The sequence below is a fragment of the Phyllostomus hastatus genome, unplaced genomic scaffold, assembly GCF_019186645.2.
Source record: "Phyllostomus hastatus isolate PE091 unplaced genomic scaffold, TTU_PhHast_1.1 phas_contig_150, whole genome shotgun sequence".
Lineage (NCBI taxonomy): Eukaryota > Metazoa > Chordata > Mammalia > Chiroptera > Phyllostomidae > Phyllostomus > Phyllostomus hastatus.
Window position 1 is genome coordinate 5,741,009 of NW_025333611.1, and position 26,043 is coordinate 5,767,051.

The 26,043-nt window shown below is 60.1% G+C and overlaps 2 protein-coding genes across 3 annotated transcripts in view; both read right to left on the reverse strand.

Moving 5' to 3' along the window:
• Window positions 1-530: 530 nt before the first annotated feature.
• Window positions 531-2,723, reverse strand: TLX3 (T cell leukemia homeobox 3). Its single transcript, XM_045829300.1, has 3 exons — window positions 2,288-2,723; window positions 1,691-1,934; window positions 531-741 (listed from the first exon to the last, which is right to left on the reverse strand). Exons 1-3 carry the CDS (start codon window positions 2,706-2,708, stop codon window positions 531-533), a joined length of 876 nt encoding a protein of 291 aa, XP_045685256.1. The 5' UTR covers window positions 2,709-2,723.
• Window positions 2,724-11,982: 9,259 nt separating this feature from the next.
• The window catches only part of RANBP17 (RAN binding protein 17), a 227,730-nt gene continuing 213,669 nt past the window's right edge, over window positions 11,983-26,043 (reverse strand). For both annotated transcript variants that reach the window (XM_045823997.1, XM_045823994.1), the window contains 3 exons: window positions 16,016-16,114; window positions 14,081-14,208; window positions 11,983-12,392 (listed from right to left, as the gene is read on the reverse strand). In XM_045823997.1, the coding sequence (XP_045679953.1) occupies window positions 12,287-12,392; window positions 14,081-14,208; window positions 16,016-16,114 (333 nt within the window). In that variant the 3' untranslated portion in view covers window positions 11,983-12,286. The remainder of the gene's footprint in view (window positions 12,393-14,080; window positions 14,209-16,015; window positions 16,115-26,043) is intronic.

The window sequence follows — 26,043 nt, forward strand, 5'->3', positions numbered from 1 at the left end:
GAAATAGCTAACTTTTTTTTTATTAAATAAAACGACTTAAATAAAAGGAACGGAAAGAAGTGGACCCTGCCTGAGCGCAGTCTTGCCCCAAGCCACTGGCTCTTCCCCCACCACCTGGTCGGCCGCCCCTCCTCCACAGGCCCCCGCGGGGGAAGCAGGTGGCCGGTTTGGGGGGGGAAAAAAGCCGAAACTTTTATTATTTACATGTTTGGGCAAAAGTACAAAGTATAATACAGGCGCCCGGCCCGGGGATGCGGGCGTGGGGCGGAGAAACGTAAGGCGCTTTCTTTGTCAGGCCCTGGCCTGGGGCGGGACTGGGCGCGGGGCGGGGGCTCGGATTGTGCAGCCGCGCGGAGCCCGGGCCCAGCCCCCTCCTCGGCCCGCGGGGATGCGGTCGCGCCCCCGGGGCCTTCTCGAGCTCGGCGGCCCCTACCCCTCTCGGCCTCGGTTCCCCCCCCAGCCCGGCTGGGGGCCCGAGGCGCCCCACCGCGGGGAGGCGGCGATCCGTGGCGACCGTGCGGGTTGGTGGCTCACACCAGAGAGGTGACGGCGGGGACTTTGGAGCTATCCTCCTCCCAGGGCTGCAGATTCTGCAGAGCAAAAAGCGACGAGTTGTGCAGACAGAGCGGGTCCGGCTGGATGGAGTCGTTGAGGCTCTTTTGGAAGGCGTCGTGTTGCAGCTGCAGCATGAGCCGACTCGCCTGCTGCCGCTCCGCCTCCCGCTCCTCCGCCGTCTGCCGCCTGCACGGGGGGAGGGAGAGGGGCAGCGCCGTTATGCACCCGGCCCCGCGGAGCCGCCGGCGGGGCTCCAGCCCTCCCAGGAGCCCAGGCCAGCCGCGAGTCTCCAGGCGCAGAGCCCGCCTGCCCCCTGCCCGTGCTGTACGCCGGCGGCCGGCGGGCGCGTCCCGGGACTGGGTTGGGTCGCTTGTTTTTGCTGTGCCCCGGGAGGTCGCCGGGAGGGGACTCCGCCCGCTGCCCACCTGCACGCCCGGGTATTGTGGCTTTGCCAACGACAAAGATTGTTTCTTTTGTGGGACAAGGGCTGGGCGTGCGTGTAACGGACTTGGCCCTGCGGCAGGCAGCCGGGAACTCACTGGGCTCCGCGGGTGGGCAGGCTGGCTCTGCACCACCCGCGCGCGCTGTTCCCGGGAGGGGTCGGCCTATCCATTTCTCCCAGGCCCTGTCTCGGACCCCTCTTTCGGGACCGCTTCGCCGTTCACGGGTTGGATGGGAACAGGGATGGGATAAACACGGGGCTGGAGTCGGGATGGGGAGCTAGAGGGGGAACGTGGAGTCCGCACGGATTGTCGGAAATCCGAGAGGACCAGCGGAGGGAGAAGGGGAGTGAGACAGGGGTGGGGGGCGGGGTGTTGGGGAAGGCAGGTGAGAGGAAACCGAGAGAGCGAAGGAGACAGAATAAAACACGCAGAGAGTTGGAGAGGCGCGAGAGAGCGACACAGGAATGGCCACGGAGGAGAAGCCGGGGAGCGAGAGAGTGGGGAGAGAAACACAGGCCGGCGGGAAGGAGCGGAGGCAGATGGAAATCTGCGAAGGCAGGGTGGGGTGGGGGGCAAGGCGCGGCCCGGGCAAGGCGGGGTGGGGGTAGCGCGCGGGACGGGCAGAGCGCGAGCCTGCGGCGTGGGGCGGGTGAAGGGCAGGCGCAAGGTGGGCCGGGCCGGGCCTCTCTCACCGCCACTTGGTCCTCCGGTTTTGGAACCAGGTCTTGACCTGCGCGTCCGTCATTTTGAGGGACTTGGCGAGCGCCGCCCTCTCGGCCGAGGCCAGGTACTTCTGGCGGTGGAAGCGCTTTTCCAGCTCACAGATCTGCACCCGAGAAAAGGACGTGCGCGGCTTCTTACGCTTGGGCGGCGTCCTGTTCTGGTAGGGGTGGCCGATGCGCCGGGTCACCGTGAAGGGCGTGAGCGCTGCCGCCGCTGCGGAGACACACGAGGCCCCCTGAGGCCCAGCCCAGCTCCACTGCCTTTCAGGCCCCACGCAGACCCCGCGCCGCCCGGTGGGGCGCAGAATGCTCTGCTGTGTCGTTGGTCGCGCGCGTTCCCAGCGGCACCAAGCCGCCTGGGAGGTGCCCCCCTGTTCCCTGGGCACAGGCTTATTTCCCCGAACTCCCTGATTCTCCTCCCCCTGCCGTTGCCCCGGATCCCTGGGCGCCGGGGCCTCCGCCGCGCTTGGGCCTCCGGAATCGTTTCCCGGAGAGGAGCTCACTGGGCGCGGTGCCTCCCGCCCCGGGAGGGCCGTGGCCCGGCGCCTGTTCGCCCGCCCTGCTCACCTGTGAAGCGGTCTTTCACGAAGCGGCGGCTGCTCTCCATCCAGGGGAAATTGAGGCCGCCCAGGCTGGAGACCGCGGGCACGGAGGGCATGGCGGGCAGCGCGCTAGGCAGGGGCGGCGGCACGGCTCCGGGCAGCGGCCTGTGCGCCGGCACCCGGATCACGCCGGCGGGCGCCAGGCTCAGGTTGACACTGTAAGATCCCGCGTCCTCGAAGGGCGCGCCGAGGCCGGCAAAGGAGGCGGGCAGAGACGGGTATGTGGCGCCCGGACGGCCCCCCGGGGGCCCTCCCAGGTAGCTGGCGCCGTCGGGGCCCCTCGGGGCTGGTGCGCTGTCCTGGTCCGGGCTGTTGAGGATCTGGTCGATGCCGAAACTGATGGGCTCGTGCGGGTGCGGGGTCTGCGCGCTGGCGGGCGCCTCCATCCTGGGCGGGCGGAAGGGCTGGGCTGGGCTGGGCGGGGAGGCGGCTGGGTCCCCGTTACGGCGCGGCCATGGAGCGCCCGGCGCCTCTCGTCGCACTGAAACTTTGCCAAGAGTGCGCGGGCCCGACAGGCTCTGTGTCATCTTTCTTGAACCGAACCTGGAGTTTCCGCTGCTAATTCCTCTCCCGCCGCAGCCATTGGCTGCGATCAACAAGCCTCTCTCCTCCCATTGGCTCCCGGCTTTCAATAACGGCCTAATTCATGGAAATAGGAGCTTAGGGACTGTTCCAAGGTGACATCATTTTAACAAACGAACAATAGGTCAAATTTATTAGCTGGGATAATGGGCGGCGGATATTAGCGCCCGAACCGCAGCCTCCCAAACACGAAATCTAACGAAGCTGCAATTAGCAGACGCTCCCCGCTCCTCCCGGTCCGGGCCGCTTCCCCGCCGCAGCGCGGGGCCGGTCGGGGCGCTTTGCTGGTGAAATTGTCCTTGGCTGAGGGGGGTTGCGGTTTTCTTCCAAAATTTTTTTTTTTTTCATCTGAGCAAAAGCCGAACCCTGTGAATCCTCTCAGTTACAATGGAATCGCAACCCCGGAACGACTCTGCGGTAGATCCACCGAAGCGCCTCGGACACTCCAGCGCCGCCGGAGCAACGAAAAGGGCGCACCCCAGGGCGCAAGCTCCGCGCTTCTGCGCGCGGGGTGACGCGAGCACCGCAGCGTGCTCCGCGCTGCCGAGGACACCGACCCGCGTGGGCAGAATTCGCCCCCTCCTGGCTTTCGGCCGCGGCGTCGTGACCACTTTGGAGACACTCCCTGGCTCCCGCCGGGAGGACCGAGGAGTGACTCAGAGGTGCCCACGCCTGCCCTGCCCGACTGGGCTAGGGACCCTGGGTCGCCCGGTGGGGAGAGGGGGTCCGGCCCCTCGAAGTTCGTTGCAAGATGGACGGGACTGTTGGTCGCTCGTGGGGACCCGCCCGTGGCGCAGCAGGTGTGGGGACCTAGGGTTCCCAAGGGGCAAGGGCGGGAGTGGCTCATATTTAGAGCAGACAGCGGGGTTTCTCCGGGTAACGAGAGCAGCGAGTTCCTCCCGCTCCAGTGTAGCCTGCGCGTTGGAACCGCTCCGCGCTTCGCTCGCGGCCCTCGGGGGCTGTCCAGGCAGGCCGAGGGGCACTGTGGCCCCGACCGCACGCGGGGCCGTCACCCCCCGCGCCAGCCTCACCTGTCCCCCCTAGGGGAGACGCAGAGTCGTTTTCTACCCGCTGGTTCTTGAATTGTTAGGTGCAAACTGACTGCTACACCCTTGGCCAGGCCTCTCCCCGGCGCTCCCCGCCTCGCGGACCTGGTGAGAGGTGGGACGCGCGGTTGGCCAGAAACGAGTTTAAATTGGGGCCGGCCACTTCCTAGTGGAGTGACCTTGGGCAAGTGTTCCCCTGCCTTAGGCTTTGGTTTTCTTCTTTGCAAAAAGGGCAACGCAATGCGTGCGTTGCTGGATTATCGCGAGCGGGCAGGAAAGGGCCGGGAGCGCCGGGCTTAGGGCCTGGCACACAGTAGGCGCTGAGCGGCTGCTCCCCGCCATCTTCCCACGCCTCGCCGCCGCCCCCCACCCCAGCGAGATAGTTGATGGATGATTCTCAGGATTCTTGTTTATTTGTTTGCAGTTGTATTTGCGGAGGCTCAGCATCCTGCAGAGAGAGAGATATTTGCCTCCAGTGGAGTCAGTCTCCGAGGAAGGGCAGGAGGCGGCCTGGGGGGGGGAGGCCCCAGGTGCCTGAGTGAGGTCGCCGACCCCGTTGGCTGTGTGGCCTTGGGCCAGTCTCCGCCCTTTGTGGAACCTCCGTGTCGCGTGGGAAGCAGGAGGCCCCCTAAGGTGGGCCCTCCTCCGCTCCCTCCAGGGTACAGAGACCTTCAGAGCCAGCAGACGCCCCCGCTTCTAATCCGGGCGCTGCCTGCACTGTGGTGCTGGGGTGCTTTGGTCTCTCACGGCCCCTCCACTTTCCGTGTCTGTGCAGCCAGCCGCCACCCCGGGCCCGTGGAAGTGCCTGTGAGGACCGCTGTCCGTTCTTGGATGCCTAGGACAGCACGAGGCCACTGGAGGTGGCTGGGACCCTGGTGTGTGCCGGGTGGGACGTGGCCTTGCACCTGTGTCTCAGCAGAGCCCTGTGAAGAAAGGCTGTTACTGGTCCCATTTTTTCCCTGATGTGGGAACTGAAGAACACAGTGCTTACGAGACTCCCAGCCCCCACCTCGGGAGCTGGCCCTGGCGCCTCACCTGCTTCCCTTCTGGCTTCCGGAGCTCTGGGTTCCGGGCCTGTCCTGGCCACTTGCCCGCGGGTGCAACTGGGATAAGAAGTCCCACCCCGCAGGTCTGTGGGCACAGGACTAGGGAGATGGGGTGGGCGGTGTGGGCAAAGCCGGTCCCAGGCCATGGAGAGTGGCCCAGTGCTAAAGAATTGCATGTGTGCCTCTGTTTCCCAGCTGTGTGGTCTCGAGGAATGATTGGTCCTCTTTGTGCCTCAGTTTCCCCAAGGACTAGAGCAGTGGCACCAACATCCTGGAACTGCAGGAGCTCTTCCAGGTGGAAATACCAGCTCAGGGCCTGGCCAGGGAAGGGCCCCGCCTCCCTGCACCTGCCTGAGACGCTGGGTGTCTGGCACCCAGCAGTAGGCATTTTGGGCTGCAAATGCCGTCTTGCCCAATCCAGACTGGGCAGAGCTGCCAGGAAGGGGCAAAAGGGGCAGTCACGACCCCTGGGACAGTGGTTCTCGGGGTGCGTTCCGGGCCAGCAGCAGCCACTGCCACTGCAGCAGCAGCACCCGGGAATTTGTCAGAGATGCACACTCTTGGCCCCCAGCCCAGACCCACCGGATCAGAATCTGGGGTCGGGCTCGGCAATCCGATGTGACCAGGCCTCCAGACGATTCTGAGGCACATTCCGACTGGGGAGCCAGTGCCCGGAATATTGTCCATTTCATCCAAGCTTCCAAACTCATTGTTATAGCCCCGTGGAAATATTCAGCTCATTTGAAACTCTCATGTGAATCTGAGCTAATATCGTCTGCATTTCACTCCCAGCCTTGCTCCGCTGTGCCTTGTGGTCTTCCGTGCCAAAGGTTCGTCCATTTCATGGGTCTTCAAAGACATTTATTTCATTATTTTCTTTTTTATGTCATCTTTCAGGAGTGTTTCGATTTATTTTTATCAATTAATTTCTTCTTTGTAGAAGTGAACATTTAGTTCATGTTTTCAATCTTTCTTGTTTTTTGAGTAAACATATTTAAGGCTATAAATGGACTTTTAGGCACTTTTTTTTAGCCAAGAATGTTTTGATGCGTAGTTGGTGTTCCTGAGATTGTAATTTTGCTGTTCCTGCTCATCTGCTATCAATTGAACACTCTCACCCACATGAAAAATCACAATGCTAAGACCTGGGCACCTGGGGCCAGGTGTCCTGCATCCAGAAGGACTTCTGGGATACAATGTATCCTCGATACTTCCTTGTGGAGAAGCTGGGAGAAAGGGCAGAGCTGGTGGAGCCCTTGCTAGGGGTTGGATAGGAGAGGGGAGGGCTTCAGGCCCGGCGGGCAGGGCGCTGCAATTTCCAGTGACGCATGTGCAAGGGGCTTGCTCTCCCACCGACTTCCTGTGCTGGGTGGAGCTCCATCTCCCTGTCTGTGAAGTGGGGCAGAGATGGAATCAGGGCTCCTAAACATGTTTGGATCAGCAACCCTATTTGAAAGATGGATGAAAATATTACGGGCAACTTCCGGAGACAAAGACACCGGCGAGTAACTCGGTGCACGTGCCGAGCCACCGGTCGCCCGCCTGCCCAGTCTCGGTGCCCACACCCTGGTCGGAGTCTCCCAGTTAGAGACACCTGCTGAAATTGGTCGCTCGTTCATCCATTTGCTCAGTAAATATTTACGACTGAGTGCTTGTTCAAGTTTTCTGAACCACGCCCCAGCGTTGGGCCTCCGTTTTCCCATCCAGAGCGGTCTGATGCATTTGGGCTCGGTATCGCTGCCTCCCCCGCTCCCCCCATTCCTGCGGGTGGGCTGGGGGGAGAACCTTCCTGGGGGGTCTGGCAGGGCCCTAGACTCTGCCAGCTGGAGGAAGGCGAAGCCCCCTGGGTGTTGTGTGCTCCTTGAGGCTTAAAGGACAGCGGGTCCAAGGGACTGAAGGCCTTTCCCAGAAGCGTGCAGTTGGGAAGGCTGGAGCTGGGATTTGAACTCGGGGCTGTCTTGTCGACAAAGCCCATGCTTTCTCCTTTATGCCACATCCCCCACTTTCCCCCCGGGAGCGGGTAGAAAGGACTCTGAGTCCCAGGACCCAGTGGGGAGAGGAATTAGCGGAGGGTCGCCCAGGGGTGGGGTGAGGGCTGGCTGTGGTGGGGTTCACTTCTGTCTCCCCCGCTGGCTCGGAGCCCCTTTAACGCAGGACAGTGTTGCGGCATTCGACGCCACGTCCTGGGACCCAGCCCAGGGTCTGGGGAGAAGGGGTCAGAAGTGTGTCCGGGAACTGGCCGGCACTCCGCTGCATGCTCACTTCCCCCAGCTCTCGGGCTGGTGCCCGTCCACCCTTGAAGCCCCGGGCCAGCGAAGGCCTCTCGGCCCATCCCCCTCAGCAGTCCCACTGCCCAGAATGCTTCACCCCTGTTGATTTTCATCATTGCCTTTGGATCCAAGATCCTCTTTATCCTGCCCACCAGCCGAGGACGGAGACTCGTCTCGCGCCCAGCTTTCTCTGTGATGGGGGAATGAATGAGCGAATGCATGCTTTCCAGGATCCTCGCATGCTGAGTCAGACGGGGGCCCTGGCCTTGGGGGTGCGCCCGGGCAGCAGCCCGAGAAAGCTGGCTCCCGGGTCGGGGGGCTAGAAGAGGGTGTGCGGTGAGAAGGGGGAGGGGAGGAGAGGCCTTTCCCCGCAGGCAGGCTGGCGGAGGACGCAGAGGGCGTGTGTGTGTGAGCAGGGCCCCGTGCAGAAGCAGCGTGTCCGGGGTGGCGGGGGTGGGTCGATGCGTGAGCGGGCACGGAGGGCAGGCGCGCTCGGTGGCCGTTGTGGGGCCTGCGAACCCCAGAACGTGCCCTGGGGTTCGCTCCCGCCGCCCAGCAGCCACTTCTCCCGTCTTGCGTTCTGCAACTTTCCTCTCTTCCTGACAGATTTCTCCACTAAATTTGACTTCGTTTCAACACTTTTGTTGGGCAAATTACATTAAGATGGATGTTGCAGGTACGCTTTATGGTTTATTTATCGTGATACTGTTGGTATCTCACACTTATAAATAACTTATGTTATAGCTTTTGTTTGTGGAAATGTAACTTACATATTTTATTACGCTTTCTGTAAACCTCAGAAAGAATCTTGTCAGGGAAGCGCTCTTATCAGCAATCCGAACTGTGAGACGTAAAAATCGACACTAACATTATTTTTTAATATGCCAAGGAGGCAGGTTACTCTTGCTGTAGTTTGAAAGGTTTGCTGTCATCATAAACTTACACCTCAATAAAACATTAAAAAGTCTCAGAATGATTTTATAAAGTTCATGGGGGAGGAGGAATGGGTGGCAGAAACCACAGACACACCACACCGGGGGCCGAGGGACTGGACTGGCCTTGTTTTGGGGGGGGGGCAAGCCCCAAAAGGTTCCAGATCACCCTGCTCCCCAACCCCCTGCCCCTCACCCCCCAACTTTCCCCAAGCCTGGCTGTGAAGACCTAGTTTAAGGGATTCAGGCAGAAAAGAAACACGAGTTCTGGATCAGGCGGACGTGCCTTTGAATCCTGGCTCGTCCACTTTCTAGCTACGTGGCTTTCGGCCAGGTTTCCAGACTCGGTTTTGCGACCCCTGAAATGGGGAAGAGGACACTCACCTGACGTTCTGATGGGGAAGCATTAAATTTCAATGAGACCGCTCTCCACAGCGCCGGGCAGGTGTGCGCAGCACAGGAGAGTGGTTCCAATCGGTTAATGCTTGTCTCGGAACTTTCGTCCTCTCCTTTTCCGCCCTGCCCTGCCCTGCCCTGCCCTGCCCGCCGGGGGCACCATCCCCTCCTCGCCGCCACCGGAGCTGAGCTCTCTGGTGCCCCGTCTGCCCCCCTCCATGCACGATTTCCCCAGTTTCTCTCTCCAAAGCGATCCTGTCCTTTGTTCTCATGCTCAGCTCTCGACTGGTGCTTCCTCTAGTCACTGATCTCAGCGTGTGGCCACGTGCCAGGACGGTTCTGCATGTGCAAAGGAACCTCCGGCGCGTGCAAAGGAACCGTGACGCCACACAGGCGCTCTGAGCGTGGGAGGGAGCTCGGGGGCTGGGCCCAGAGCTTTCCGGGCTTCTCAGATCGTCACGCAGTGCTGGGGCCCTGAGCTTCCTCATCTTCCCACCCTGGAGGGGCCTGACGGGAAGGCACAGAAAAATGGAAGCGTCTAGAATACAGCCTCCTCGAGGGTTAGGTTCTGAAGTCAGCGTTGGAGACACAAAATGAGCCATGTCAAAAAAATACCTACAGACTGCGTCTCGCCCGAGTGTCTGCTGGGGCAGCTGGCTGGGCGCGGGGCCCCGTGTGCACGAGCGACCCGTGTCCGCACACGAGATTCTCGCCAGGAGGACGAGGGGCGCCCGCAGAGGCCCCCACCCCCCACGCTGTCTGCCCTCTCTCCCCCCTCCCGCCGCTGAATCGGAGCAAGTCGGACACACCCCGGACCCGATGGAGCACGTGGCAGATCCAGCCGCTGCTCTTTGGGGTCGGCCCCGCAAGGTGGGGTGTGCCGTCGAATGCTCGTCGGACCCTTGGGAGACTGTGTCCCTTGCCAAGGCCGACTCTGGCAGGCGGGGTGGGGTGTGGGGGGGCACAGTCAGGGGTCAGGTTCCCACTGGTTGGGGGACGAGCGCACAGGATGTGTCCCCGAAATGCCCCAGCTCCCCCGCCCCCTCTTCTCCCCTCAGGAAGGGTGCAGAATGGAACTGAGCCCTCCAAGGAAAATCAGGGTTCCCTTCCGGGTTCAGAGGGAGGAGCTCGCAGCCAAACGCAACCTCTCTAGCACCGGCCGGTAAGAGGTGCGGTGGGCGGTTCTGAAAATGGCTCCCGAGAGCCCCCGCCTGCTGGCACCCACGCCCTCGGCCCTCCTCCAGCGTGGGTGTGAGCCGGTGCCAGCGGTCTTAGGGACCAGACGGAGCGGAGTGACGGCGCCCCTGCGGAGACCGGGTGGGAAGAGGCTGTGACTCCCAGGCCGCTGCCCCCTCCGGCTCTTTCCCGCTTGTTCCGCTGAAGCGGGGTGCTGCCGCGTGAGCTGCCCGTGAAGAGGCCCGTTTGCCAAGGAGCTGGGCTCCCAGCCCGCCAGTCCCCGTGGGACGGACCCCCGCTGCCAGCCGCCGGTGGCTGCAGAAGCAGGTCCTTCACCAGGCGAGCCCCCTGATGATCGCAGCCCCGGTTGCCCACCGTGCCTGAGGCCTGGGCGCCCCCGGAGCAGGGGACCTGGCTGCGGACTCCGTGGCCCCCAGGACTGTGACACAACCACCGTCGTTCCAAGCCACTACGTTTTGGGGTGTGCTGGGAAGCATCCGAGTCCCGAAAAACAAATGGAAACGGACGTACACGGTAACTGGTTTCAGCTCACCACTGTCTTCCTCGGAAGAGACCCCGAGTCCCTGGAGGCGAGGCCGAACCGGGCTCCGGCCCTGCGGTGGGACCCATGAGAGCTGTGTGCCAGCTCGGGGTCTTGGTGTCCTCCTCCCACTGGCAGGGACAATGGGGTCTACCTTCCCGGGGCTGTTTCAAGGATGGAGGGAGGGAGGGAACACAGGTCACGGGCACGGTGGACACTCCATCAGTGTCCGCCGGGTCCGTGCTCCAGCCTGCGTGCGCCGCCTGGACGCATGCCCCGAGTCCAGCCCATGGGCAGGCCCCGCTGCCACTGGGCCACAGTGGGGCGGGCCTGGCCTGGCGAGTGGCCGGAGAGCAGCTCTCCAAGGCCAAGGCGGAGGGGCCTTCCACAGCTGCTGCGACCCAGCCGCTGACCTCTGGCAGTGTGGCGAGGAAAAGCAAGTGCACGCTGTCATTTTCTCGTGAGCATTTTACTGCAAATGCTTTTGTGCCTCCGGGTCCTAGGCTTTTGTAGAGAAAACTGAGCCAGACAGGCAGAGGCCTTCGATGAAGCAATTTTTTTTTTGTGGGGTGAACGTGCAGTAAGAAGTCCCTGAAAAAACAGAACTCCTCAAGTGGGGCTTCTTCAGTTGATGTGTTATAAAGCTCAGGATTTGCCTCCTCCAGAAAAACTCTGTGTTTCTCACTGCGAAGGAAATGCAGGGTAAGGCCCAGGAGACACCGGAAGCAGCCCTATCCAGAACACACTTCCCCCGGTCTCCCGGGCCGGCGCGCGGAAGACAGGCGTTCTGAGGTCAACTTGGCTGACTCTGCCTTTACGTGACGAGCCTGTTCCCAAATTCCGCTCTCAAGAGCGGCTCCCGCGGCCACTGGTCTGAGGAACGAGATGAAAACGGGGTTCTGTGGACTGACTTCTTGTCCAACAGGAAGGCCGATGCCTCCCGTCTTCTTACCAGAAGTGAAGGGCCCAACGGTTCCTGCCAGCCCGGACCGTGAAGACAAGACAGTGAGACTGGATGGCCGCCTGGCGGGGGCAGCCACCCCCCACGGACAGCCTGGTTACAGGGCCCCTCCTGTGCTGGGGGTGCGTCCCACCGGGGACGCGTTTCTGCGGAGGGACGGAAGCCCACTACTCCCCAGCCTCCCAAGATGTGCACTTGGGTACCTGGGGCTGTCCTGGACGGCCCAGGGAGGTGGAGCTGCCTCCAACCGGTATTTTCGTGCGACGCCCTCGGGGTCTCGTAGGGATTAAACAGGCGGGAGGACGGGGTGCTCGCCCCACCCCGTGGCCTGGCTCCTCCTGAAGAAATGTCTCTGCGGGCAGTGATCGCACAGCTTAATTCTCCTAGACCGGAGCGCTGCAGATTTATGCCCGTGCAGAGCAAACGTTGTTTGTAAGCCGTTTAATTGTGTTACTGTCTCTCCGCTTTATCAGATGCCGCGGAGGCGGAGGGGGCTGTGCGGCCCCGTGGAGGCTCCCGAGCGCTCCCAGGCCCGTGCTCGGCGCCCACGGCCGGCGGCCCCCGTGCCGCCCCCCAGACGCCTAACGAACTGCTCACGCAGCAGGACCGAGCGGGCTTTGTCTCCCTCTGGGGTGCGCGGCGGAGGCCGCGTCGCCGACACTTCTCGGCTCTGACGGAAGGACCGTGAGCGGGTCCACACTCAGGCGCAAACGTGGTTTATTGTGTTCTTTGGTTAAATACACCGCTGCGGAGCATTGTAAGAACAAAGATAAGGACGTTTTTATAGAAAGGCTGAAAACACTCTTGCTTTTTCGGAGCGAAGAATGAATTTACATAGAATGAATCTGCACTAGTATAAATTCTTACAATCAGGCTGGACTTAGAAAAAGGTAGGGCTCTTGTCGCTGTTTGTTTTGAAAAATAGATCTCCCCGGGCTGGCCGGCCGCGCCGTCCTGGGCCCGGCCGCACGAGTCTCTCGGAAAGGCCGCCGCTCCCGCGCCCGAGAAGCCGTGTCAGCTCATCATGTCCAGGCCGCAGGGCTCGGCGCCGCCGTCGCCGCTGTCGCCGCGCAGAACCTCCGCCACGTCTCGCCTGAACACGGACAGGTTCTGGGTGAACCTGCGGGAAGAGGAAGGAAGGGCTGAGGGCGGCCGGGCGAGGCTGCACCCGTGTCCCGCCGGCGGAGCCACGGTGGCGTTCAGCACCCTGGAGAGCGCCCCGGGTCCGGCTGGGCGGAGGCTCCTCCCTTCCACTCCGACCAGCAGGACCGCCCCCTCCCAGAAAATGCAGGTCACCACCCTAACCACTCCGACCATTTTGAGGGTGCATTTTGTGGTTGTGCTATTTAAAAATTGTTTCTAATTGACGGGACAGGAGATTATAAAGAACTGAAGTTCAAGTGCCAGGTTGAGCTTATGCCTGAATTCTCATAATCATCAGAAGTCCTCCCAAAGGTAGGCAATGGTATCTCCTTTTACAGATGAGAAAACCGCCCTCAGTGCTTCAAGAGCGGGGCACTGGGTCAGACCGCCCGGGCGCAAGCCCTGGCCCCACCACCCCTTAGCTGGGTGATCTCGGATGAGTGCGTGGGTGCCCGACAGGGCGGCTACCCCACAGGACCGTGGGAAGCGAGACCTCACCTGGGACAATGCCTGCGAGTGCTCAGCCTAGAGCCGGTGCTCGGGAAACACCGGCCTTGCTGGCCGGGCCCCCGGGAGCGAGGAGGGCTGGCCCGCGGGCGGCACTCCAGTTCCCCAGCCCCGGGGAAGCCCGCTGAGGGTTGCCCACTCGGCGCCTTCAGCCGGCTGCCCTCCTCTGCCTGGGGGGGTGCCCTGGCAGGGAACAGAGGGAGAGTCCGCAGAGCGCCTCCACTAGGCCTCGCACTAGCTGAGCCGGGCCGGCGACTCCAGGACACACTGGCCACCGGGACGGCCGACGTGCATTTCCGACAGTGTGGCCCTTGAACGCCACCGCTTTCACCAGAGGGTGGGACAGGTGGTTGTTGTCCCTGCAAACGTCACTCCGTATCGTCCGTCTTCTCCAGCAGAAGCTGCCTGAACAGTCAGTTCCCCACGGGTACCCCCCCCACGCCGGGCGCACGGCGGGCGCTCCGTAATGTTCCGTGCGCCGGATGGATGGACGGAGAACGTGGGCATGGCTGCTAAGTGCGGCTCCTCTTAGGTCTCCCGGGCGGCTCACGGGTCCCTGTTGTCACAAAGCCAGCCACCACCCCCCGCTTTTTTTTTTAACCAGCCACTCTTAAAGGCCAGGCAAGGGAACCGATATTTACTGCAAGTCCTATGTCCTCGGGACCATTCCTCACTACATTCTGTGTCTAAACATCACAGCCTATTACCCTGGTCTCAGTTTTACTAGTAAATGAACCGAGGGCCAGAGAAGCTGATGCACTCTCTGCCACGCAGCCTGCAAAGGGCAGGGATGAGATCTGAGTTGGGGTCCGCCCGACTTCAAAGCCCGTGCCTGTTCACGTGCGGGGAAGCCCTTCCTCGTCCTTTGTAGCACGTCCGAGCCTGCTTTCTTTGGCTTCTCTGTTAGTCACTTCTCGTATGGCTCCTGCCGGACCGCAAGCTGCCTCTGCACCCCGTGCAGTCCCCGGCCCGAGGCTTGCGGGCAGCGGGCGCCCGGTCACGACTGCCGGGCGGAAGTGAAGGGCGCCAGGGTTCGAGGTGCGACAGAACAGCCGCACGCACGGGTGAGCCGTGTTAAGCAGGGCCCAGTTCTTCTCCACGGACCGGGAACGCCCACCTCCCCCAGAGACGCCGCCGAGCCCACCGGGCACTGCTCACCTGTCTCTGTTCTTGATGGACAGGTTCTGCTCCACGCCTTCCATCAGGTTCCTGAAGCACTGGGCCAGGCCCTCCTGCTTGGGGAGAGGCTGGCTGTCGATCAGGCTCGCCCTCAGTTCGCTGAAATACTGTTGGGGGACAGCGTAGGCGTCAGGCTCCGGCTCCGGCTCCGGGCTGGGGGGGAGGCCCGGGGAAGGGGCTGGGGACTGGCTCCCAGCCGCCCGGGCTCCCGGCTCGCAGGGGAGCCCCTGCCGGGTCCGGCCTGCACCGTGAGCCTTTGCAGAGAAGGGAAGCAACAGAGGCCTTCCTGCACTCAACCTGCGTCCCTTTCCCCACGGCAACCTCTCGCTGTGACTGCTCTGTGGTCACTGGACGACTCAGGCTGACGGAGGCCTCGCTGCCTCTGCGGGGACCGGGCAGGCGGCCGGGAGAGGCAGGGCCTCTCGGGCGGATGGGAGGACGGCACTGACGCCCAGGGAGCACGCTGGGGCCACTGACGGCCCGGCCCAGGGTCCTGTCATTCTTCATGGCTTCAGGGAATCGTCCCCCAACAACCCCGGGCTTTGTCTCCAGCCCCTGCCCTTCCGGGTCAGGATGGGGCCGCATCCTAGGACGCGGGCACGGGAGGAGCCTGCTTAGTTCCGGGGGGACAGTCTGTCCTACCTGGTCACTCGGGACCCGCAAAGCCCCTTCCCCTCTCGGGGACCGGGGAGGTTTTGCACAAACAAAACCTCTCATGCTAACCACGGCCCCTAATGATCGGAAGCAGCCTAATTTGGGCACAAAGACAGCGTTTTGCCAGTCGTGAGTTTATCCTTCCCAGCCCAAACGGCATGGTATTTAATTCCCGTCATACATTAAAACAGCTCACATCAAAAACACACATAATTAATATGGAGTCAGACTAATACTTAAATACTATATATCAGAGACATTAGATGTAAACCTCACTGTCTCCCTGAACAAGATTGGGAATGCACAGAACTACTTATTTTTCCTTTTTATAATGATGCAGTGACTCACACCAAATAGAAAATTATTAGTTTTTCATCCCAAACTGTGAAATATTGCCTCCATCAGTAAAGTATAATATTGTGATGTCATAAGCTTTTTCTAAACACTGAATTTGCCCTTATTCCCTCTCAATCATTTTAAAAGAACTGCTCTCCTTTATAGAGCCTGGATCTAAATCACGGCAGCGCCAGCGGAAGATGAATGGCGGGGCTCCCGAATGCGGCTAAAATTGGATACTTCAGCACAGGTGAGTGATGAGTCGGCGCTGCTCTTTTTGATATATTTTCTCCTTCCATTAGTTTCCTTCCAAGGCTGGGGTTTCGGTTTGAATTTTAATGTATGCGCCTGCCTGTAATCTCCCTGTCTTTTCCCCCAGTACCATCTCATTGTACAGACAATTCATTCTCCCGAGCAGGAAGGAGCGCCCTGTTCCCGCCCACTGCTGGGGGGCGGGGGGGCTTCTGGGGACAGCCCCCCACCCCGGCGGCGGCGGCGGCGGGCACTTCGGGACCGACCGGAGACGCGTGCCCCGGGGGTGAAGGGGCTGGCTCTGGCGCGGCCCTGAGGGGCTGCTGCCGCGGTCCAGGGCAGTAGGGATCCCAGGCTTAAAAGGAGGCCAAGGAAGGGGCAAAACAGGATTATTGCTCAGAATCCCCGTGGAACGGGGGCAGGAGACGAGGGCGGGCTTGAAGCACTGCTGGGCACACCGCCCGCCCCGCGAGTGGGAGCTCTGGGTTCCAGGGGAGCTGGCCCCGAGGCCTCTGCTGAACTGGAGAGGCCTCCGGGGGAGCACGGCTCTGCCCCTGGGGGCTGGAGCTCCCCGCTCAAGCTCAGGGGCCCCTCCGTCGCAGCATGGCCCAGCGTCCGGCCTCTGCCCCGCCCAGGGCCCGCCCCCGAGGCCCTCCCTGCAGCCCCGCTCACCTTCTCATGGAGCAGGATGAGCCCCAGGAGGGGCCTGGACACCGACCACTGGTTCCGGCAGTCTTCGAAGACGATGGTGTTCATGAGGACAGACATCATCTAGGAGACAGGGTCCCATGAAGACACTGCTGCCGTGGCTCGGAGTCCCTCCGGCCGCTGGCCCCCGCCTCTCAACCCTCTACGCGAGGTCGCCGGGCGACAGCCCAGCTCCCCTTCCTGTCTGCCTCTCGTTTCACCGGAGGCCAAGTCGCGGAGGGAAGCAGCTCTCAGGCGGAGGGAGGGACGGGACCCTGCTCCCGCCGGCTCGGGCTGCTGAAGTCGCTCGTTCCTCCTTCTCTGCTTCAGTCACACACACACTCACTCCGCTCCCACAGGCACATCCGCCCGTTCGCTTACACTCGAAGCCTGCGGGACAGCCAGCGGAGGAGAGGGAACACAGGCGTCTAGCCCAGCCTCTGCCCTCGAGGAGCTAGCTGGACGCCCCCTGGGGCAGAACCAGCAGGAGGCAGCTCGGGGGAAACAGGGCTGGGCGGGCGCCGTGCCATGGGCATGCAGTGGGGGGCGGAGCGACAGACAGGTGGGCCAGAAGCAAGACCCCAGTGCCAGGTGGGAAGGCCACGCCCGAGGACCTGGACTTCATCCTGATGGCAGTGGGAGCCAGCCATGGGCTCACGGCAAAAGGCGCACAGGCTCAGACTTGTCTGGGGACACGGGGGACATGTCCCGTGCAGCTGACACGGCAGGAGGGAGGCTAGAGATGGCCAAGGCGGCTGGAAGCCCAGGTGAGTGACAGAGAAGCAGGCCGTGGTCATTCACGTGGGGCCGAGGATCCACCTTCTGCTTCTCGGACCCTTCACCCCGACTCCAGCCCGTTTCCACAGCGCCAGAGCTCCTCTCCCCACTGTGGGGGCGGGGCAGGGGCAACGGAGACGCCGCGGCACAGGCTGCCGCGCACACCGCCCCCAGCTGGGCTCTCGTGACACTTGGTTTCACCCTCTGGTACTTTTGCGATCCAAGGTACACTTCGATCCTGCACAAGTTACTGAACCTTTCTCTCTCTCTCTGCCTCTGTGTCACTAGCTATGAAGAGAAAATAACGATCCGGCAGCAGGAAGCTCCGAGAACCGAACAAGATGGTGGAGCTCAGAAGTGCTGTGAAGAGTGGAAGGTGCTGCAGACGTGCAAGGTACGTGATCACAGCAGCGGTGAGCTTCTCTGCAGCTCTAAGCACCGGCCACTGCACGCGCACACACACCAGCGCCGTCGTCACCGCCGCTGTGGCGCCGAGGCTGGTTGTGAAGGAGACCTGCCAGCCCCTCCCCTGGCCGGCTGCGTGTCCGGCCTCCCGGGGAAGAGGCCAGGTCTCCAGCCTGACCCGAGCACCGTGTGCAGGTCACGTGTTTCTACGTGTAACCTAACGAGCCACCCGAAGTCACGGAGCCACAAATTAAACTGACAAGCAAAACTAACCGATCCGCGGAGACAGCCTAAAATATTATGCGCTTCTCAGTGTGAAGGCAGAATGGATATTTTAATGGGGAAGATGCAAGTTAGAGGTACTGAGCTCCTCCAGTAACTGACAAAGCATCCTGAAGTGATATGCCAATTACTTTCTACGGTTCTCCCGTGGATTCATTTGTCTGAATGCATGTATTTATGTCTGTAATAAGTAAGGGGATGTTTGAATAAAACACTTTTCTAAAAATAAAGTTAGCTAAAGCGGATGATTTTTTCCCCCTTTTCGCTCTTCCGGAAAAATGGAAATTGGTGAGCGAATCTGCCCAAATGGCACTGACGTGGCGGATCCTTTCCAGCGATCCTCTCCCTAGTAGCCGTGGAGGGTGCGGGGGAAGCAGCGCAGCCACGAGGCACGTGGAAGAACACGGGGTGAAGCGCTTCAGTGCGGCAGCCTGCCCGGGCGAAGGGAGCTCGCTGGTGGGAAGCCCTCTGGGGTTCAGGTGCGGACAGTGAGGACGGCAGGGGGCGAGCTCCTGGCGGTTCTGCACGGCACCCCCCTTCCCCGCCCCACTGAGCTGCGGGGCTCCACCAGTGTGTGGCTGGTAGGAGGAATGCAGCACAAGCCCTCCCCGCTCCCCGCAACACACTCCCAGACTGTTACAGGGACGGCCAGAATGGCCGTCTCCCATCTGCCCCACCCAGGCTGCCATTTCCAGGGCCCACGTCCAAAACCACACCGAGCCGCGTACCCTCCTCTGCCGAGTTCTGCCCCACTCTGCAGGGGACCGCGTGGGGAGGGCGAGGGCCACTCCACACGGCCTCGGCGCGTCCCCGTCCCCCTTCCTCGCTCCCACAGGCTGTGGCACGAGATGACAGGAAACCCCTCTCAGCGCAGTGAGACCAACCTGCTGTAGTAGGGACAGGCTCAGGAGCCAGGCGGCACTGAGGCCAAATGTGGCCGGGCCACACACCCACCCGACTTGAACTGAGGGGGGGCTGGGCAAGCCATTCACTTCTCCGAGCCTTTAGTCCCTTGCCTGTCGGCAGGGGATGATACCAGCTACTTGAGGGGCGGCTGCGAGGACGAACGCTTCCAAAGGCCTCAGAGTCACTAGCATCTCTTCACTCCAACTCCGGCTCCCCGGCCCGGCCCAGCGGAACCTCGTGGCTCAAGCAAGCGCCGCATTTCATGTCTTGCTTGTGTACAGATAAACCAATTATAGTCTCCATACAATCTAACTTCACTGAGACCTGCAGTAAAACCAACCAACCAACCAACCAACCAACCAAACAACCAAACAACAAAAACAACAGCAAAACCCTAAAACGGGAGCCAGTCCGAAAGGCGTCCCTACTTGGCCGGTACAGGTGTCAGCGTGGACTTTGAATGACAGAGTTCCTGCTGCTCTGAAAATGCGTCATCTCCCAGACAGAACCCGAGGCTACTCGGCAAGTGCCCGGCCTGGGAGAAGAGCACAGAGTGACGACGCCGTGCTCCGCGTCTCCGCCCGCCCCTCAGCGCCCCACCCTCCCCACCCCCCGCCTGCTTCCCGGGGCCCAGTGGACTTCCCCACCCAAGGGTGCTGGGTGATACTGTCCCTGCGGCAGGCCAGTCATTTCCAAAAGCTTCCAGACATTTAGGAAATTTTTATATTTCCTAAAAATAATAGCATCCCTCCCTCTAAAAATACCACGTGCACAGCAACTGAAACTGACATCCTAGAAAACACTGGGAAATGAAGCTCATTTCCTTTGAGTTCTAGGACTCCCTATAAAGCGAACACTTCTCATTTCTAATGTTCTTCGAGCACACTGAGTAATATAACCAAAAATATTTCGGACTTCTAAGAAACAGGTGGGAAAATTCAAACCCCTCCCTGTTGCCTCCTGTCTGTAACAGAGAGAGGCGTGTCCGACCTGCGGGCTGCATGCGGCCCGGGATGGCTGGGAGTTGGGTCCACCACAGGATCGTACACATTTACTTAAAACAATATGAGAATTTTTTGTGTGATTACACGTCACAACATATTTAATGTGTGGCCCAAGACAACTCTTCTTCTTCCAGTGTGGCCCAGAGATGCCACAGGGTTGGACTGAACCTGAACCCGGAAACTGAACCTGAAGTGACCAGGTGAACCCTGACCCTCTGGGGGTCAAACCTTCAACGTACTTAGGGAGCTTCAGCTCTTCCCTCTCGGATCCCGGCTCTCCGTTCAGGGCCGCAGGACAAAACAGTCCCAGCGCCACTCCGCTGCCTGTTGGCCAGGGAGTCAGAAAGTGGCCCTGGGACGAGAGTCCACCTGTCTCATCCGAGCGGTGGTGGCCGGAGGGCCTGGGACGGCGGCTTTGGGTTGGACCAGCGATTTCCAAACTTCTTCATCTCACGGCACACGTTAACTACTAAAATTCTGTGGCACAACAAAAAATGTGTTTTTTGCTGATCTGACAAAAGACTAGGTATAATTTTGATTCATTTGCGCTGGGCGGCTATTGTGTTGGCTGTTGTCATTTTTTTTACTCGGCGACCTACGGGAAAAGAGGTCCGTGCCCCTGACTGAACAGTTAGGTATCGCATGTTGTAAAAATTCTCGTGGCGCACTGGTTGAAATCGCTGGTTCAGACAAAGGAAGGGCAGACCTAAGAGAAGGTGAGGGGCCCAGGAGAAAGCCTAGATGGAGGCTGGGGTGGCAGGCGCAGGACGAAGGCAGGACGGTCAGGGCTGTGCCCGAGGGGACCTGTCCGCAGAGTGGGGTGTTCTGATGTGGTAGGTGGGGGGCCTTTATGGGAAGAGGGGTAGTGTACCAGACGATCTGTACCCCTGGCCAAGCCAGGCGGCCCCCGATTCTGAGGTAAGGAGCAGGGGAGGTTCTGAGGAACACCCAACACTAAATGCCCCAGCCACTCAGAGCTGCTTCTGAGCCTGAGGCATCCTCTGGCGCGGTACCTGGCCTTTCGGAAGGCCGGTGGCAGAGGGGGACCTGGGGCCTGGGGGGGGTCCTGAGTGCTGCCCACGGAGGGGATGCGTCCAGACTGCCAGTGCTCGTGGGAACCAGGGAGCTGCTGCCACGGCCACGGGCTGTTCCCGTGGCCTCACGCGAGAGCAGCACACACTGAAATGTGATCCTCCTCAAATTAGATCCTAGTCATCTTTAGGGAGAAGGAATCAATTGTTCCCTTCGTCTGCTGCTTACCGGTGTGGGCCGGTGGGATGCTACGAGACATACAAGCAGTGGACCAATGAGCCTGCCCTTCCCTGCCTGGACTAACTGAGCCCTACCACCTACGTCACCTCACCTCTTTTAATGTCCACACAGTCAGCACCCTCTTCAACTCCTGCATGTCTTTGTGGCCTCGTGACAGAAGAGTGCGTTAGCACTTTAAGTGAAAAAACAATCAAATGAAATGCAGGACGAGGTGGGCCTCTTTTCAAAGAAACAAGACAGCAGTTGATTATGGGCGACCCCTTCTCCTCCGGAAAATCATTTCGGGGTCCCGCCCACTGGGCCTTTGCACAGGGCTAGCTTTGCTAAAAAAAGAAAAAAAGATAAGCAGAGAGGCTTCTTACCAATAAAGGCACCGTGGGACTGGTTACCTCGGCCGGCCCTGGTCTTGCATTAGCGCTGCAGGCCGCAGCCACACCGACAGCACCCTCCCCTGCTGCCCCTCCTCACGGCAAGTGAGGGGCTGCTTTCTCTCCGTGTGATGCGCGGCCCAGAGTGTTTCAGAACTCTACCACCCACCGCAAAATCCAAGGAAAACCACGACCTAGTTTTGCTGTTGTTTCATTTTTCCCCATTACCAACATTACCCCTAGTTCTCAACACACTCACTTGGATCATCGTTTATTGGGGAAAGAATTACCTGCCAGTCTCCTAGCTTATAAGATAGAAGATAAAAGTTGGAATGCAACTTCAGGATTAATTAATTGAGAGTATTGCATGTAATGTGTCTATTCTGAGTGTTACTGCGAGTATCACAATGAAAACAGTTTTATTTTCCATGGCTGAAATAAATTATCATAAATAATTCATTTCAATGGCAGAGATGTACCGGAGAGCAGCGGCAACGAAATTGACTGCACTGCACTGTGAGTCTCATTCTTGAATCTTCATTATCCACTGGAAACTTTTTACGAGTACTCAATCATATTTCAAGTGGCTGCAGACCTCATAAAGCAGCTTGCTGCATTAAACTAAAACCAGGAAACCCGGGGCTCTGGACGGCTGCAGGGTTTGCCACTCAGCACTATTTGGGGGACCGCTTCTCACTCTCCTCTTGCCGACATCAAACAGAACGCTTTCCAATGTGATGGGAACATTACGCATCACTTGTCAAAGACATGATTTCCATTTCCTCTGGGTAGGAATGGTGGCAAAAAAAGTGGAGGAACAGCTTTCAGCGCCAAAGCCGTTTTCCTCTAGCATGTGACACTGTTACTTTTCGCTCACGGTCCCACGTGAGAGACCGGCTTCCACCAGCCTCTGGGGGTCCCCGACCAGCCAACAGGTGTGCGAGCTCCAGGGAGGCCAACAAGGGCACATGCACGGTGATTGTGCCTGAAAAGACCTGCCTATCTTCCTAGGAAGGTGACATTGAACTTGAATCCTAACAGATGTACAGAGCATCACCGGGGAAGGAGAATCTATCCGGAAAGGAAAAGAAAATGAGAAAAAGCACAGGAGGCAGGGCTGGGTGGGCCTGCGTGAGAAGCAGTGAGCCCGGCACAGGAAGCTTTTGAGAGACGCTTTCTGAGCGGCCAGAGGTGGAGCCGAGGAAGAGGGGAAGGCTGGGCTGAGCCCGGGTCGTAAAAGGCCGTCCAGGGCAGGCTAAGTGCCGAAACGAGTCTGGCCCAGCACACGCGCGGGAGCCTTCCAAGGCCTGCTGAGTAGGGGCGAGGACTCTGATGTGGAACAGTGACTGACGGGGATCTGGGGGCCGGCACCCGCGGGCGGCTGGAGGCAGGGGGCATCCAATGGCTGCAGCCCGCTGCAGAAGTCCGGCGGGGACGTGACGGGGGCCCGGTGGGGCTGCGGTAGCAGACGCACAGAGCGCCGGCCGGAATTCCCGACTGCATGCCCCGTCTTCTTCCCAGTAAAGGAAGGCTTTCCCAGAAACATGACCCGATCCGGGAGCCGCAGGTGTACACTGAGCTCTAAGGGTAAACACTGAGCCTCAAGGTCCAGGCTGCCAACGGAGAGAAGCGGTTGGGTGCCAGGCTGCCCCGGCATGGAGCGCTGGCTGTGTCTAGCGGGCCAACCGTCGTCCGACAGTGAATCCGGGGCGTCAGGGGCAGTGAAACGAACCCTGACCGGGGTCCACACACATGCACGGCAGAGACCAGCACAGGCACGTGCCGGTACGAAACGTTCGGTGATAGAGTCGGCGCTGCTAACCGAGGCCCCTGGAACCCCGGGAAGGGGGCGGGCAAGAGCGTGCTCCTGCCCTGCGTGGCCCTCATAGCGCTTCCCGAGGAGCGTCGTGTTTCACAGCGGAGCGACGCACGGCACGGCGGCACGAGGGCGGCTGGCGCAGCCGTCGACGCGGAGCGCGATGAATATTGTATTTCGTAGTACATGTATTACCCCTGCCGCAGGAGGCCCCGAGTTGCATCGCCTCTCATCTATCACTGCGTTCTCCCTGAGTTCGTGAAGGGATTTGCTTAGATGGACATAAAACCCTTCATAACCAACAGGGGAGGGTTATTTCACTTACCATGTTCACAGTGATTTTGAGTGGGGAGAGAAAGTATTTCTGCGGAACATTCATGGGGCCCTCAGAAGCACTTTCCACCGAAGACTGGGCTCGGGCTCACATTTAAGCCACGGCGGACGGCGAGCCACCTCTCAGGGCCGAGGGGTTTTATTTAGAGTTGTCTGAATGGCGCAGCGAGTACTGGCCCGGGGCCGGGAGGTGATTCCAAGACGTTGCTGAGACTTGCAAGCTCGTTGGCCCTGATCATTACACAGGGACCCCAAGACACGGCAGTGACGGACAGTGCTGGGGATCGAACCTCGTTCCACGGTTTCTTCAGACACTGGCTGACCGCCTCCCCTGTGCCGGGCTCGGGGTCCGACCCCGGGGACGCAGATATGCACGTCTCGGCCCCAGCCCTCAGAGAGCTCACGGTCAAGTCGGGGAGGACAACACAGTACAGCAGGCGCCACGAACCTAGGCCCGCTCAGGGGGCGTAGAGAGACCAGAGGCGGCTGGCCGACTGCCTTGGGCTGCAGGGGCAGGCAGGGACCCCCAGTGTGTCGCAGGGAACGGGCCAAGGCGGCCAGGCGGGAAGAAGGGCAGGCAGGGGCAAAGGTGTGGAGAGGTGGGGTGATGAGCGGGTCCGGGGGGCTGGAGAGGGAGCTCGGGCCATCAGGCGGCTGACGGGGGAGGCGAGGGCCGGTCTGGTGCAGGAACCCTTCCAGCAGTGACATGGGAAGGTGACCTGCCTCTGCAACCAGGGGTCAGAGCCTTTAGGGGTCTGGGGCTCCCCGACTCCTTCCAAGAAGATGCAACGTTTTGTGCTGTGCTAGGACCGGGAAGCCGCAGACGGGTGGCCCGCGGGTCCCGGCCTCGGCCAGGATGCGCCGCGGCGCCTGCCCTGCAGCTCTGCGGCCAGCGGCCTGAGCAGCGGCCCCGCCATTACTTCCGCTGGCCCACAGCACATAACTTAATAGTGTCCCCCGTCAGGAACGGTTCCCTTTGTCAGAAAGCTTTTTATTGATGCTCAACCTTCATTTTCCCTTTCTTAATATTATCCCATTATGCCAATACTCCATTGTGCCAGGCTAAGTAATTCCCTTTCCTCCCTGGCATTTACATCCTCCGAGTATTTATAGACTTATCAAATGCCCCATTTAGTTGTCACTTAGGCCGGCTATACATATTTAGCTTCTTTAATCTGGCCCCATAAGCCAACCCTTCCATTCTCCTAAATCACTTGAGTTACTCTCCTCCAGGTTTCTGTCAATTTGTTTCGAGCCTCTCTGTAATTCAGGGGGCTCGGAAACAAGACCGGGGGATGGGGAGAGGGGGCGCCTGCTCCCTCTGTGGGGCCGGAGAGTAGCGTTTGCATAGGGTGGGGCTTCTCCCCTAAAGGGCAGCCTCCCTTGAAGCAGTCCAAGAAGCTTCTGGAGGGGCCACGAATTCTGCAGGCATTTCAAGTCAGTATTCTCTTCTCAGCTCTTATTATGCGCTAGGTGCACCCACGCAACGCATGCATTGAGCTCCTACTGTATGGCGGGTTCTGTGGTGCGGGACTGAATCAAGTGCGGTCCCTGCAGCCTCCCAGAGCACAGCAGCCTACGTATTTATTAATCTCCTGTTGTCCGCCCATCAAGTTGTCTCCTCCTAATCTTAAGGGTCTCGGAGAAATCATCCCTAAATGCACTTAACTCTAATTGACGCTTTCAGCTCCCCGAGTGGAACTCCCCTGTCCCATCTAAAACGAGATGCCACACTAAGTATGGGCATTAACACACGGCTCCTGCTTCAGGCTTTCCTTCTGTGAGGTCTCTGGGGCCTCAGAGACTTCTCTGCAGGTCTTGCACTTTCCTTCGCTGTACTTCCTGGCAGTTTATCTCTTATTCTTTGCTCCTGTGACCTCAGCTAAGTGTGCCCGTGAGTGTTCTGCTTGTCCGTGGCACCCGCGTTCCAAGCAATGGCGCGGGCTGAGGGGGTGGTGGAGGGCGAGAGCTGGAGGGCAGCGAGTGCCGGCTCGAGTCTGGGGAGTCTGGGCATGAGACCACAGGACGGAGTCGTTCAGCCGCCTCCTCTTCCTGGGGCCCACTTCAAGTAAGGTACAGGGTTCTCCAGGAGGAGGTGCCGTTCCCCTCGAAGAGGTGGAGTGCCTGACCCAAGGACACAGGTAGGAAGCACAGAACTGCTACTCCGACTGCAAAACCTGTCAGTTCCAACTTTGATGGAGCGGAAACTCCACCCAACACAGAGACTCCGCAATGGAACAACCCTCAGAGGAGGACGGAACTGCTTCTGTCTGGAAGCACCGAGTCTGTCTGTCCCTGAGCACGACAAGGGCTACACAGTCAACACGTCAGAGTCGTCCGTGCCGCAAAGCACGGGAAGCAGCATTAACTCACAAAAGGTCGGGGGGTCAGGGAGCCTTGACCTTGTTCTTCAGGTAGTGACCAGACCGCGATCCGAAAGAAAGTCTTCCCTGGTGTACGACGCAAGCGTACGACGCAAGCCCACAGCCGCCCCGCGGGCTGCTGCTGTGGGCCGAGCTCCCCGCGAGTGAGGCCGAGCCGAACGCCAGGCCCCGACTCGCCGCGCCGGCACACGAACACACGTCGGGGGAATCGCACGTCATTTGCCCTTCAGGTACGTGCAAAACCAGTAATAACTGTAAAATGAATAAATCATTAGGCCAACTCTCACTTTATACTGTTCCTTTGTTTCAAAGACTCGAAGAGCTGCTCACACCGCTCACAATGCCACTCAGAGACAAGGAGAGACCCTGCCATCGACCCCGCCGCCTCCCTGGACAGGCACGGACGGGCAGGAAGGAAAGCCAGGAAGGGAGGGGAGGCCAAGGCCCTGGGAAGCCTCGCTCCGGT

Excerpts from the sequence above, each read along its gene's own strand:
- TLX3 (XM_045829300.1), bottom strand. The coding sequence starts at position 2,708 with ATGGAGGCGCCCGCCAGCGCGCAGACCCCGCACCCGCACGAGCCCATC. Across the intron at positions 1,935-2,287 it reads CGTGAAAGACCGCTTCACAG|CGGCGGCAGCGCTCACGCCC; the intron begins GTGAGCAGGGCG and ends GTGTCTCCGCAG. Across the intron at positions 742-1,690 it reads AACCGGAGGACCAAGTGGCG|GCGGCAGACGGCGGAGGAGC; the intron begins GTGAGAGAGGCC and ends CCCCCCGTGCAG.